This window comes from Octopus bimaculoides, chromosome 3 (genome assembly GCF_001194135.2).
Source record: "Octopus bimaculoides isolate UCB-OBI-ISO-001 chromosome 3, ASM119413v2, whole genome shotgun sequence".
NCBI lineage: Eukaryota > Metazoa > Mollusca > Cephalopoda > Octopoda > Octopodidae > Octopus > Octopus bimaculoides.
The window spans coordinates 28,023,160-28,037,374 of record NC_068983.1 but is presented as its reverse complement, the minus strand read 5'-3'; the positions used below and the strand labels follow the sequence as shown (position 1 = coordinate 28,037,374).

The 14,215-nt window shown below is 34.4% G+C and overlaps 1 protein-coding gene across 3 annotated transcripts in view; it reads left to right on the top strand.

Annotated features, from left to right (window-relative positions):
* Positions 1 to 14,215, top strand: part of LOC106876727 (uncharacterized) — a 1,061,911-nt gene that overhangs the window by 1,037,206 nt on the left and 10,490 nt on the right. For all 3 annotated transcript variants that reach the window (XM_052966107.1, XM_052966109.1, XM_052966108.1), the window contains 3 exons: positions 1,091 to 1,270; positions 5,092 to 5,346; positions 7,758 to 8,104. In XM_052966107.1, the coding sequence (XP_052822067.1) occupies positions 1,091 to 1,270; positions 5,092 to 5,346; positions 7,758 to 8,104 (782 nt within the window). The remainder of the gene's footprint in view (positions 1 to 1,090; positions 1,271 to 5,091; positions 5,347 to 7,757; positions 8,105 to 14,215) is intronic.

Below are 14,215 nucleotides of genomic sequence, written 5' to 3'. Positions count from 1 at the left end.
TTCTGTGAAAATATAATAATTTTCTGAGTAGTTTTTTCATGTATTCTTTTTCCAAACTGAGGATAACAGTAATATGTAAGTAATTTAATTATAATTAAATTAATTTCTAAGTTTTTTTCCCATGTTATACACATGTTAATATTGCTGTTTCAAGTGATCGTATGCATGGATTAAATTCTTTTTAAACCTTTAACACCTTTTCTTCTCCATCTTTAATTGTTTGTTGAGTTTCTATTGGATATGTGTTCTGTAAATGCTCATAACACAGCTTATACTTGTAGCATTTTCATATTCGAAAAATTCTTACAACAGTAAGCTACCAATGTAATATGAAGAATCTTTATTAGAAATCGACCTTTGGAACCCCCGAAAGTAAAGGATGAAATAAAACTCCACCTTTTCTTATATATATATATATATATATATATATATATATATGAGAATGGAGAAATGGAGAAACATCTCTCAGTTGTTGGCAGATGATCTGGATTTGTTCTCCTTTTTTTCTTTCTATATCCTATAATAGATGAAAATAGAGGAGATTTTTAACAATGTAATAGTCCAGTTATGCTGACCTTGTGTCAAAAGGCAAGCAATAAAATATAAATAGCTGCAGATAGATAAAATCCTAACATTACAAATCCAAGCACATTGCAGTATTCTGGCACTCTGTTGGTTATGGCAACAAAGATTCCAGTTGATTTGATCAAGGGAACAATCTGTGTGTGAAATTAAGATGCAAGTGGTTGAGAACTCTCCAGACACACATACCCTAAACATAGACCTCGGGGAGATTTAGAGTGACAAAGAATGCGACAAGACTGGCCCTTTGCAATACAGGTACTACTCATTTTTGCCAGCTGAGTTTATAAAACTTGGACTATATTAGATTAGTTCACGTTGAAGTTGATGAAAACACTTGCTAATTGCTATAATTAATTCAACTTATTTTAAATTCTACAGGATATTTGGCAGTTCTTATATATAATGTAGCAGTTAAGATTATTTAAAATTTGCTTTAGTATAAAAAATGCTTTAGCAAATATGCTTTCACATTAAATTAATTTTTAACATTGTTTTTCTTTTCCAGGGCAAGAATCCAGTTCCAACTCCCAAAAAGCACATGACAAAGATAGCAATCACTTGATGTTACAAGGAATCAACAGCAGTTTTGGTTTACACAGTCCTGATCAGCTACCCTCAGAAATGCTCCATGTATCTTGCCACAAAGACTGTAAAGCCAGTGTTTGTCATGATCCTGATATTATAGGTAAGTTCTTGTTCTTTGTACTCCACACCAACCCTGATCAAGGTGACCCAAGATCAAAGAGTATCACTTATGACCACTGCATCTTGCTTCAGAGACTAAGTGCATCTGGTACTAGATTGTCAAAAAGTATCTTATCTTTCATTTGTTCCAGTCATTAGACTGCGGTCATGCTGGGGAACCACCTTGGAGAGGTTTTAGTCGAATGAATTGACCACTGTACTTTTTCTTTAAGCTTGGTACTTATTCCATCGATCTCTCTTTCTAAGCCACTAAATTATGGGGACATAAACACACCAACACTGGTTGTCAAGTGGTGGTGGGTGACAAACACAGGCTCAAAGACACACACACACACATTTACTCCTATACATATATAAGATGGGCTTCTTTCAGTTTTCATCTATCAAATCCAATCACAAGGCTTTGGTCAGGCCAAAGCTATAGTAGAAGACCGAACCCAAAACCATGTGGTTGGGAAACAAGCTACTTACCACACAGCAATGCTTGTGCCTCTATCCACAAAGCCATGCCTGTCCATATATATTTTAAGATAACATGGTTTAGTATGAGGAGTATTTAGCTGGTCTTTCTAACCTTTTTATAGTTTTATATGGTTTTATGTATGATGTGCCTAAGAAATAAAATATTTTCTTTTAGTATTTTTGAAAGTCACGACAGAACAAAATGATAAAAAGTTTGGCTCAGTTTATGTGGAACTTGAAAAGTTATTGGTTAATGCATTGTGAGAATGAAAAGAAATTGATAAGACAGCAGTTGGAATAAAGAATTACATGCAATGTTTTGGTGTGGAACTTATGAATAAATATGGCTATGCTGGCAGGATGAACTCAAAACTATCAATTTCAATACTTTTCTGCTTTTATGGGACAAGGATTGTGTTCTGTTATTATTTCATTTGTAAACATAAATTGAATGTGACAGTCCTGTGAAGGGAATAATACTACTGCTATTTAGCCCTAGGAAGCAGCACCGCTTCCTGTCGGCCTTGACACATTTCCTGTGTCCTTATGTTTACAAGGGGGAGACAAGCACCTCCACCCAGCTAAACCTGCATCCAGAGACTAGTTTCTGAGTCTTTGTTCGTCATCAATCTGGAGTAGCATGGCCTGCTAGTTGGAGATGCCTGTCAAGCTCTCGTAAACATATAATAATTCTAGTGAAATATATTCACTGATTTCAAAAGTAGAAATAATACATTTCTAAATCTCTCTGAGAGATTTAGAAATGTATTATTTCTATTTTTGAAAACATAAATTTGTTGAAGTAGTTGTATGCTGTTAACTTAATGTGACAGTCCCCCGAAGTGGGTAATACTACTGTTGGTTAGACCTAGGAAGCTGCACCACTTCCTGTTGGCCTTGATACATTTCCTGTGTCCTTATGTTTACAAGGAGGAGACAAGCACCTCCACCCAGCCAAGCCTGCATCCAGAGACATGTTTCTGAGTCTTTGCTTGTGGAGGTGCTTGTCTCCCCCTTGTAAACATAAAGGCACAGGAAATGTGTCAAGGCTGACAGGAAGCGATGCAGCTTCCTAGGTCTAAACAACAGTAGTATTATTCCCTTCAGGGGACTGTCACATTAAGTTGACAGCATACAACTACTTCATCGTATCACTACTGCATAAATCTCACTGAGAGATTTAGAAATGTATTATTTTTAAATGTGTTATCCTCATTTTTAAGGTATCAATAACAGTGACTTTCTCAGAAATTAAATATTTGAAATATTTTTTTAAATTCCTCATTTATTCTTCAGCTTAATAACCACAAAGCAGGTGGTCATGCCAGAGCACAACACTGAAGGGTTGTTATCAATCACATGTATCAATCATAATATTTGCTTCATCATATTTATAATTTACAAAATGGCATAAGTACGTTAATCTGAAGGGCAATAACTGAGTCAGACTTAACACCACAAAATAAATTTGCTTGAATGTACCAATTTTTCAACTCATACTGATGCAATATAAACATACACGTACACACACACATCTTGGGCTTCTTTTTATCAGGGTTGACAATACCTGCAGGCCTGGACAAGGTTATGTTTCTTTGTTGCTTTTTTGTGATAAGCTAGTGATTGTCCATGCATATCCCCCTCCCTATGTTACAAGTGTTGCGAAAGACAAAAGCTTTCTGCAAAGGCTGATGAAAGCTTTGCACCAGATTCACTGCAATATTAGGGGAAAACAAGAAGAAAATGGAGAAGAAATGGTTGTAATTAATAATCGATTTGTTTGTTATAAAAAGATGATAATTTTTTTCTTTTAAAAATAAGAATGATTACCTAACTTCCATGAGCTCTTATATTAACCCTGGAGAAGTCCTACCACTATATAGTTAGAATTTAGTAACTTTCTTAGCATTAAATCAAATTCTTCGAAACTCCTATCAACTAAATCACAGGACTGAAACATATATGTAGTTTCCTTATTTTATTTTATTTTTTGAGCTATCAACCTGTAATTCAATTTAGTTGTACTGTTATGCTTTTTTTTTTTTTAGAAAAACTATCATATTTTTGTAACATAGAAATAAATTATTAATTACATTCATTTCTTCTCCATTTTCTTCTTGTTTTTCCCCTTGTATAGGTATATATATAGTTGCTTTTCCTCGCATTCGGTAATAAAATGTGTTTATTTGGGAAGTCTAGTGTGTGGCATTATTCTGTAGTAATGCCCTTATATAAATATAAACGAATATATATATATATATATATATATATATATATATATATATATATATATATATATATATTTATGTATGTATGTACACACTATTGTACATCAGCTTTGTGATTGTTCTATCATTACTTTTGTAAATACAGTGAAGTCAAGGCTTCACTGAAGAGATCTAATGAGAGACTAAAGAATGCACAGAGCTGTTTCCAACATGTAATAAAAAAAAGATTAAAATATTAGTCTTTTAGTTTTTTCTCTTACTGCATAATTATTTTCAATTAGATTTTTGATGATTATTAAATACACTGTATATGTTTTCACACGCACACTCATACACACATCAAATAATCCAAAGGTTACTTATTCAGAGAAATATGATAAATCTATTTAGCCAAAATTCTGCCAAATTAACTTTGTCTTTCATTCTATTGGGACCAATAACTTAAAATACCAACCAAATATTGGAGTCAATTTAACCAACCGTACTCTTACCCCATATTTCTGGTCTTGTGCCCATGTTACAAGTCAATATTCATAATGGTAAAATTAGAGCAATGCTGATATGAAACATTCATCCTGGGCAAGACATAGAATTACATTCTGGTGGTGTGATTCCAGTTGGAGAGTTTAGGAGTATGAGTGAGTATAAATTATTCCTTAGTCATGTCTATTCCCATATTACGGTCCAGGTGGTAGTACCTTTTCGAGTATCTTAGTTGTGGGTCTTATAAAAGATAATGATCCTGTGGCCAATGCATCCAGGACTTAAGTGACCGTTGACTCCTAAACATACATCACACAATCTCACTTGTGTATTGACATGCTCTGATGTCATGTGAACCAGTATCCCTACCTCGGGGTTAAACAGCCTCAGTGCATCAAGAGTAAGCTTGGGAGAGTAGAAACAGATTACAAAAACTATAAATAAACTGGCAGAAGGCAAGAAGAAGGCAACCACTGCTGTATTTTTCCATGAGAAAAATAATCAATCTTCAGATTTTGATATGGATGTCTATGAATCACTGACACCTGTAGGCATGGCATGTGAAGAGAGAATATGAAAGATATTTTTCAATGTTTCTGAAAATTTTTCCTTTCTTTTTCTGTTTTAGACTTAACATTAATTCCTCCACCAGAAGTGACAATGAACGAAGAATGCATCAGTCTTTCTCACAATCTCACCAGTGCGCCACCACCTGGCTTTTCTGATGATGACCAAATAGAAAACAAAACCAGTTTCAAACCAGTTTGTCACCAAAAACAACTACAACTGCAACAGACCAAGCCACAAAGTTCCAAGCTGGTACATCCTGTATCTTTAGTATTAGATCAAGCAAGTGTGAAAGTTATGTCAAGCCCTTGTTCAGGTGAGAGAATGTTGACCAAATAGACACACTGTCATATCTTCATGTTAAATCATATTTTGCAGTTAAATGATAGCATGAACGAAAACTTAGAATAAAAAAAGTTTTCAACATGCCTGTGTTTATTAATAGAGATTCTCATGGTATTATCACCCTCTATTGCAGTTGTTCTGTTGTTTACTGATAAAGTCCAGTTATGTTGGCTATCAGATCTCTCTGGTACTGAAATATCCTTAGCATTCTTTTTTGATATAGTTAGATCAGCTAAGATCAAAATTCTTGCAGATTAAGTGAAGGCATTAAAGCTTGTTCACTGGCCCAGGCTAATAACATAGACGTTTTCTCATCAGCTTATCTTTGTCAAGTATGTTAACAGAGTCAACCAATACTTTAACTGTATTGATAAAATACTAAATATATATAACCTGTTGAGGCAAGTGAAATCGAAATCAAACTAAATTCGATGACTGGCTCCCATGCTAACGTCTCCTTCATTGGACACTAAACTCGGCTTGTGAAGACCTGTTGGGGCAAGCGAAATCGTGATGGCACCTGTACCAGTGGAGAGCAAAGAGCACCGTTCGAGCCTGATCGTTACCAGCGTCGCCTTCCTGGCACGTGAAAAGTCATTCAAGCGAGATCGTTGCCAGTGCCGCTGGACTGGCTCCTGTGCAGGTGGCACATAAAATACACCATTTTGAGCATGGCCATTGCCAGTACCGCCTGACTGGCCATCGAGCCAGTGGCACATAAAAGCACCCACTACACTCTCAGAGTGATTGGTGTTAGGAAGGGCATCCAGCTGTAGAAACTCTGCCGAATCAGATTGGAGTCTGGTGTAGCCATCTGGTTCACCAGTCCTCAGTCAAATAGTCCAACCCATGCTAGTATGGAAAGCGGATGTTAAACGATGATGAGGATGATGATGATATTAATCTAAAATTAAAAATATATCAATTTTTTTGTAAATGATCAGTTTTAAAACCAAGATCAACATTATTACTATCATTGTTTTACATATATTTATCAACACTGTGATGGGTCAGATTGGTTTTCTGGATCAGTATTTTGCTGTTGGATGCCTTTCCTGTTACCATTCTTTTTAGTCATTTCTTGTAATATAGCGACATAGTATATTATTATAGAAACAAAAATTCTAACCAGAGTTGTCTTTTCAATCTTGTAAATTCTTAATTATACTCAACAAAATGTAAAAGTATTCAAGGTGAATCAGCTGATTTAAAATTTAGGTGTTGGTTTAAATCACTTTAGCTGTTATTTGTTCCAGTTTTATATCTGTGTTTCAATAATAATATACACAAGCTATTACATCTGCATTTCAATAATAGTATATTCACTCTCATGTTGTAAACATCAAGCTTAATATAGAATTGATTTCACGTTGATGCAATTTGAAGGCTTAGAGGCTTGCAAATTGTGGGAACACAATGGTAATTCTGATGAACAGTTGCCATAGCAGTAGTAGTAGTAGAAGAAGCAGTGTCAAAGCATATTGTTTAGTGGTTAGGTGTTGGGCTTATGATCACAAAGTTGTAAATTCAGTTCCTGGACTGGGTAATATGCTATGTCCTTGAGCAAGACACTTGATACTACTCCAGTATGCTCAACTGAAATAAGTATTAGCTGCTCACAGTGACAAAAGCACCAAAAACAATTAGTGAAAAGTGTGGTACACTTGCATGTGGCAGCAGTATTATATAAGATGAAGCAACAGGGAGAAGAAACATCATTTTTATGGCCCTTAGTTTGTGTTGAGGAGTGTGTCCCAAGTGCTTACTAACCAACGAAATGTCCTTTTGATGATATTTTAGATGCTTGTCCATGTAACAACAACAAATCTCCTGTTATGTGGGTAGCACAATTGCATGTGTACAAGAAATTTTCAATCTGTTTGGGTAATAAGCCAATATATTTCAAAATTTTGAAGATAATTCTGTTATATAGTCGAAATATGAAACACTTTTGGGTAAACATCTCTTTTTACTTTGATATGTATATTAAGAAAATTATGTGAGTAGAAAATCTGTAACAGGTGGATGTGAACTCAAGAAGGCTACAGCTTGTTGGAGAGCATCTTAATCTGCAGCAGTTAAAGAAACTATTTTGATCTGCATTATATTTGAACATTTAACCTCTTAGCATTTAAACAAGCCATATCTGACCCAAATATTCTACCGTTTTTAAATCAAGCTAGCCAGATCCTGCCTCTCATACATAACTAACAATGTCACTCTAAAAATAAACAATCACGTTATTGAAATTTCAAAGCTATGAGATAATGTATAATTAATTCAAAACCATGTGAATAAATAATCATTACATTTGAAAGAGTAATCTGAATGCTAATGGGTTAAGCTACAGTATCATAAAATGTGTTTTTTGTTTCTTTGTAGATATATACAATGTGACTGCTGAAATACATTCACCCTCATCACCATGTCATATAAGAAGTACTTCAGCTGAGCCAATCAAAGTTAGACCTAAAGACAAGAGAATGGCAATGCATACTATCGACTCAAGAAGTGAGACAACCCCATCTTTTGTAACATTATCTTCTTCAATTGACACTCCAGCATCAAGGCGTAGTAAGTTCAGAACAAAGCGCTATCAACAAATGGTAAGATCAGCAAGTGCTGAACACTGCCCAAGTTTACTAGATGAAGATATAGATTCATTGATTGCAAAATTGATTGTGCCACCACCTCCAAGTCTTGATGAAGATATATGCTGCGAAGTGCAGGTAAGAAAATATATATCCCAAATTCAATTTATGCCAGGGGAAATCTACAAATCTATGACAAAGGTAGAGTGTGTCCTGCCTTTTATTTAAGATGATGGGGTGTAATTTGATGGAGATTTGGCTGCTATTTCTGTTAGTTTGAGACTCTGTGAAAAGGTACTTTGTTCTCTCATAAGAATGATAGTTGTATATATTTGTATGTGTGCTGTTGATTATGGTGAAGTCTCGATTGCAAAGTAAGTAAAGGAAGTGGATCTGTTGGTTTCATAATGATTCAGTCATTCTATGTTATAAGGAAAAGAAATCACCTCATTATGAAGGAACTGGGTCTTCATGACAGTTTCCATGTTTATGAAAGTCTTGTCAATAGGTTGGTGATAGACAGAAACACAGAGACTTGAGAGTGGGACACAATTGTCCTAAATTTAATAAATTGGGATAGATTTTCCTGTATATTGTGAACATTCTGATAAGGATAGGCGATATTTCTATAAAGTGCAGTCATCATCATCATCATCATCATCATTATTATTGTTGTCATTGATGCTATCATTGTTATTGTTTTAATGTCCACTTTTCCATGCTTGCTTAGTCAGACAGAATCCCTTGAAGCAGATTTTTAATGGGTAGACACCCTTCTGATTATGATCCCTCACCTGGCTGTATTCAAGGTAATATTTCCTCATTGCCAGACACGGAAGACTGGAAATGAACAGCTTCTCTTGTATGTCAGTGACATCTGTTGACAATTATCATGCAATGTCAAGACAAGGAGATGACCAACACACACATACATATATCCCAATCATATGCATATACATATAGAGCTATTGAGTAAATCTATAGGTAATACACGTATTAAGACTACTGGAAATAGCTATGAGCTAATAAAGGCAAAATGTGTAATGGCCATTATTCGAAACTGGTTTTTTTATATACTCTTTTACTTGTTTCAGTCATTTGACTGCAGTCATGCTGGAGCACCACCTTTTAGTCGAGTAAATCGACCCCAGGACTTATTCTTTGGAAGCCTAGTACTTATTCTATCGGTCTCTTTTGCTGAACCACTATGTTACGGGGACATAAACACACCACCATCGGTTGTCAAGCGATGCTGCGGGGACAAACACAGACACACAAACATAAACACACAAACACACATACATATATATATATATATATATATATATATATATATATATATATATATATACGACGAGCTTCTTTTAGTTTCCATCTACCAAATCCACTCACAAGGCTTTGGTCGGCCCTAGGCTATAGTAGAAGACACTTGCCCAAGGTGCAACGCGGTGGGACTGAACTCGGAACCATGTGGTTGGTAAGCAAGCTACTTACCACACAGCCACTCCTACGCCTATATACATATATAAAAATGAAAAAAATGGAATTCAGGAAATTATTTGCTCATTATGATCATTTTCATTTATTGTGCACCAGTACCTCACATGCAAGGTACTGTACAAACAATTGTGGTGCATCAAAGGTGCAGTTGTGTCTGCTCAGGGAACTTGTCAAAATCAAAAGGTACTTCATTTTTTATTTGCCATTTTAGATATTCTATAACAATCTGTTTTGGTAGTTTTAATGTCCATGCATTTACTCAAGGAATTGAGATATGATGATGAACTCTTCTCATATAAGCAATAAGATAACATATGCTAAAAATTGAAAAATAAAAATAAGTAAATGAATCAAATATTATTGTTGTATAACATATTTGATTAATCTAATTATTAAGAAAAACCCATCATACAGAAAAAAATTTTTAAAGTATCGTTTTTGAAACAAAGCTCTTATTCGGCAGTGAATTACTCAGATACTCTAAACATTGTTACTGTTAGAAATGCAATGACTAATATTTGATCCACTGGAAAATATACTCTGCTATTGTGATCATCATCATCATCATCATCGTTTAACGTCCGCTTTCCATGCTAGCATGGGTTGGACGATTTGACTGCGGACTGGTGAAAGCGGATGGCAACACCAGGCTCCAATCTAAATTTGGCAGAGTTTCTACAGCTGGATGCCCTTCCTAACGCCAACCACTCAGTGATATAAATAATAATAATAAAAAAAACCTTTGAACTTTAAATAATCCAAAAATCCTATTACTAGAATATATTAAAGCTTGGGAGTTTGCAGGCAAAATTAGAGCCATTGATATCGGTACTAAAACCTCAGTTAAATATGTTAATAATTTGCTGCAAAAAGAAGTCTATAGATGCTGCATGTATAAATTAAACTTAATTAAAACAATCAACAGTTATAAACAACTGTCTTTTTTTATACAATCTCTCTGTGGACAGAAAATGAAACTTTTAATGTTCAAAGTTAGAAAGAGGTAGATTGAAAAAAGTCCATATGATTCATCTTTTTCTGTTTCTGTCCCTAATGGACAGGTCTCCATTGGTATGGCTGGTCATGTATGTGTGGACCTGAGCAAGCATTTTTTTGTCGGAGACTGGCAGTTGTTCATGCATGCAAATCTTCTCTCTCCATACCACTGATATTGACCAACAAAAGGATCGTTACTTTAGGGTTGATATGGCATGAATATATCTATCAGAGTGCAAAGGGACAGAAGAGATAGCACAAGGCATTACATTTAACACTAACAGTTCTGTCAATCCAATCTTTGGAATGGTGCTTTTTTTTTTCAACCCAATAAAACTGAAAGGCAAATTTTATTTTCACAGTATTTCAACACAACAAAATGAGTTGGAACAAATATTGTGCGGTATTTTATCCAACACCCTAATTAATGCCTCTACTAATTCAAAGAGACTGCATAAAAAGGCAGTTTACAATTGGCCACTAAATTTTATTAAGGCTGATTTACATAGCGTTGGTTAAAAATCTAAGGATTTTGTTTGTAGTACATTACAGCATAACTCTCAAATATTGCTAACACATATATGGTATGATGGCACTCCGTTGCTTATGACGTTAAGGGTTCCAGTTGATCTGATCAACAGAACAGCCTGCTCATGAAATTAATGTGCAAGTGGCTGAGCACTCCACAGAGACGTGTACCCTTAACGTAGTTCTTGAGGGAGATTCAGCGTGACACAGAGTGTGACAAGGCTGACCCTTTGAATTACAGGCACAACAGAAACAGGAAGTAAGAGTGAGAGAAAGTTGTGGTGAAAGAGTACAGCCAGGTTCGCCAGAGCCTTGTGGAGCTTTAGGTGTTTTCACTCAATAAACACTCACAACGCCCGGTCTGGGAATCGAAACCATGATCCAATGACCGTGAGTCCACTGCACTAACCACTGGGCCATTGCGCCTCCACACTGCTAACACATACACACTTATTAATCATGACACCTTATTTATGCAAATGACTTTATTCAATTTTTAATTAACCTCTTCGTAAAAGTGAGTATATACTCATATCTTGATAGAAAGCTGGAAATGGGTATGAAATTGTTGATGAAATCTCTAGGCAGATTGAAACCAGTTAAGTTGGTCCTTTATTCTGTCCACAAAGAGATTATATAAAAAGATGTTTAAATGTACTGAACAAACATAAATTAGTTAAATGTATGCAAGAAATCTTGGCTAAAATCTATTGATTTATTCTGTAATACATTAAAGCATCAAAGTAAACTTTGCTTATGTATCAATAATTTATAAAAAAGGAAATGAAATTGAAACATCCTGTTGATAAACTGCAATAATGTTATCCAAAATTTCAAAGAAAGTAGTTGGTTCTTCGTATGGCATGCAGTTTTATCAGTCAAGATCTCAGTTTGACTGATAAAATTCTCTTATTTTGGTTTCATCAATGAAATTTTGTGTTGTTGTTACTGAAACCTGTGCTAAACATTAATTTGAAGGTTTCTTAAGTGTTTGAATCAGAAGGAAAGTTATTTAGATGTCCACTTTTATAAAATACAATGAATGCTCCTGTAACACTGTTGGTAATACCTTTTCTTGCTTAACCAGAGGTGCAGGTTTCAACTGCTATGGCACTGCTTTCTGAAATTCAAGCTGATAGGCTTAAGAAATAGTAGTGAAATCATTCCTGAAGTCACACCCAACTGTCTTTAATTAAAGAATACATTGGAAAAGGCACCCCTACATAACCCACTAAAATGATGAGATGGCATGGATTGGAATTCTTTTATCAAGCTTAACATTACTCCGAAATGATGGGATGGTAAGGGCCAGAGTTCTTTTCCCATAACTCTACTCAATCAAGACTAATGAGTATGTGTGTGTATGGGATGGGGATGTGCTCAACATTAAATAGACTCATTACATAGCTACAAAGAATTTCTGATTATTCTCCTCTACATTGTTATTTGCACAGTCAAGCATAATTGGAATTGATTCATAATAAATTAACATTCTGTTGCAATTAAAACAATTTATAGATTGAGACAACTTCAAAAGTAGTAAAGCTAATTGTTCATTAACTAAATAATGATAGATATTCTTGATTGTACTTTTAGAAAATTGCTAATACTTAATACCATATGATAATTAGATTTTCTTAGAAATAGCATTGCGTTAGTCATTATTGTTCACTTTTGTTGTTATTTCATTGTGTCAAAGGATGTTATTGTACATCCAAGGGTTACTGATACCATTAGGCTTCTGTTTTATTAGTTTTTCTTTGCATCCTTTTATTATGAGTATTTAAAATAGCAGAGTTTTCTTCACCTCTAGTTGTTTGTATGTTTATATATGTACGTATATCTGCAGATAGGTAGCTAAGTGCCAGCATAAATGCAATGTTTGTCTCTACTCGACCATATGGTTTTGGGGTTCAGTTGCATTGCATGGCACCTTGGGCAAGTGTTTCCTGCTAAAGCTTTGGGAGTAGATTTGGAAAATGAGATCTAAACAAAGCCTTCATGTGTGTGTGTATGCAGGCTTGTGTCTCCTTGTCTTGCATTGCACGAGAGCTGCAAAAGAGCATTACTATTATACAAGCAGTTTATTATTTACAATTTTCTGGTAAAACATATCAGGCTATGGGGAAGTATTACTTTGCTTTGAATGAGGTGAGGGTTGGAGACAGGAAGGGGATCTGACTGTTGAAAATTTGATGACTCATGCAAGCATTAAAAAATGGATGTTGAAATGATGATTAATTTATGTAAATGTGTATCAATTTATGTAAATGTATATCAATTTATGTAAATGTGTATATGTGTGTCTCAAATATGTTGTCATGATCCATTGCCCTATTTCATTTTTAATTTCAAAACTTATTGCAAGTATAAAGCTCAAAGTTATACGTTAAAATTTAAACAGCTTTCCAAATTATCAGCGAGAAATAATTAAAAACTGGGTCATCATGACCAAAAATCTGTTTTTACAGTGTTCATCCCCAAATGGATATGTTGATTATCTGTGAGTATTTGTACTGGCATGTTTTGTTTATGTATGTCCTCAAACATTCACCTGACTGCAATTTTAAGCATTGACCAGAGAGATACCAACATTCTGTTTTTGTATCTGACATTTGAAATAGATAATTACCAAAATAAAAGTCAGCTAGTAACCACCATGTAGCCCTTAGATTTTACTCATGATACTGACTGGTTTCTTTTATTGAAAATTTGTTGTCCTATTGAAACAACAACCTGTTTCTGTATGAAATTATTAGAGATTGTAAAGATGACTAAAAGTTGATCAATCTCCACTATTTTTTTTTTCTACATAACAACACAGATTATTCAAAGAAATGTTAAAGTTCTTTATCTTTCCACTAGTAGTTCTCTTACATAAATCTAATTAGACAGTGTTGCATATTAAACATCGTATTATTATGCTTGATGTTTACACTGTTATTTCAGTTACCTGATAAAAATTAACTGTAAATACTTTATCAATTAAAAACACAAAAAAACAAAACAAAAAAAAACAAAAAAAACAAACAAATTTGTTTCCCTCTTTTTAGAAGTAATTTCATTGGATAAAGTTCATGAGCATATTCTAATGAAACTTACTACCTACATTTTTAAATTCATTTCTAAGATAACCAAGAATTTCAAAGAATTTAATGAAATCTTTTATTCATCATTAGGTGCAATAAAGACTGTAAACAAACAGGAAACAACTTCTATCTCATT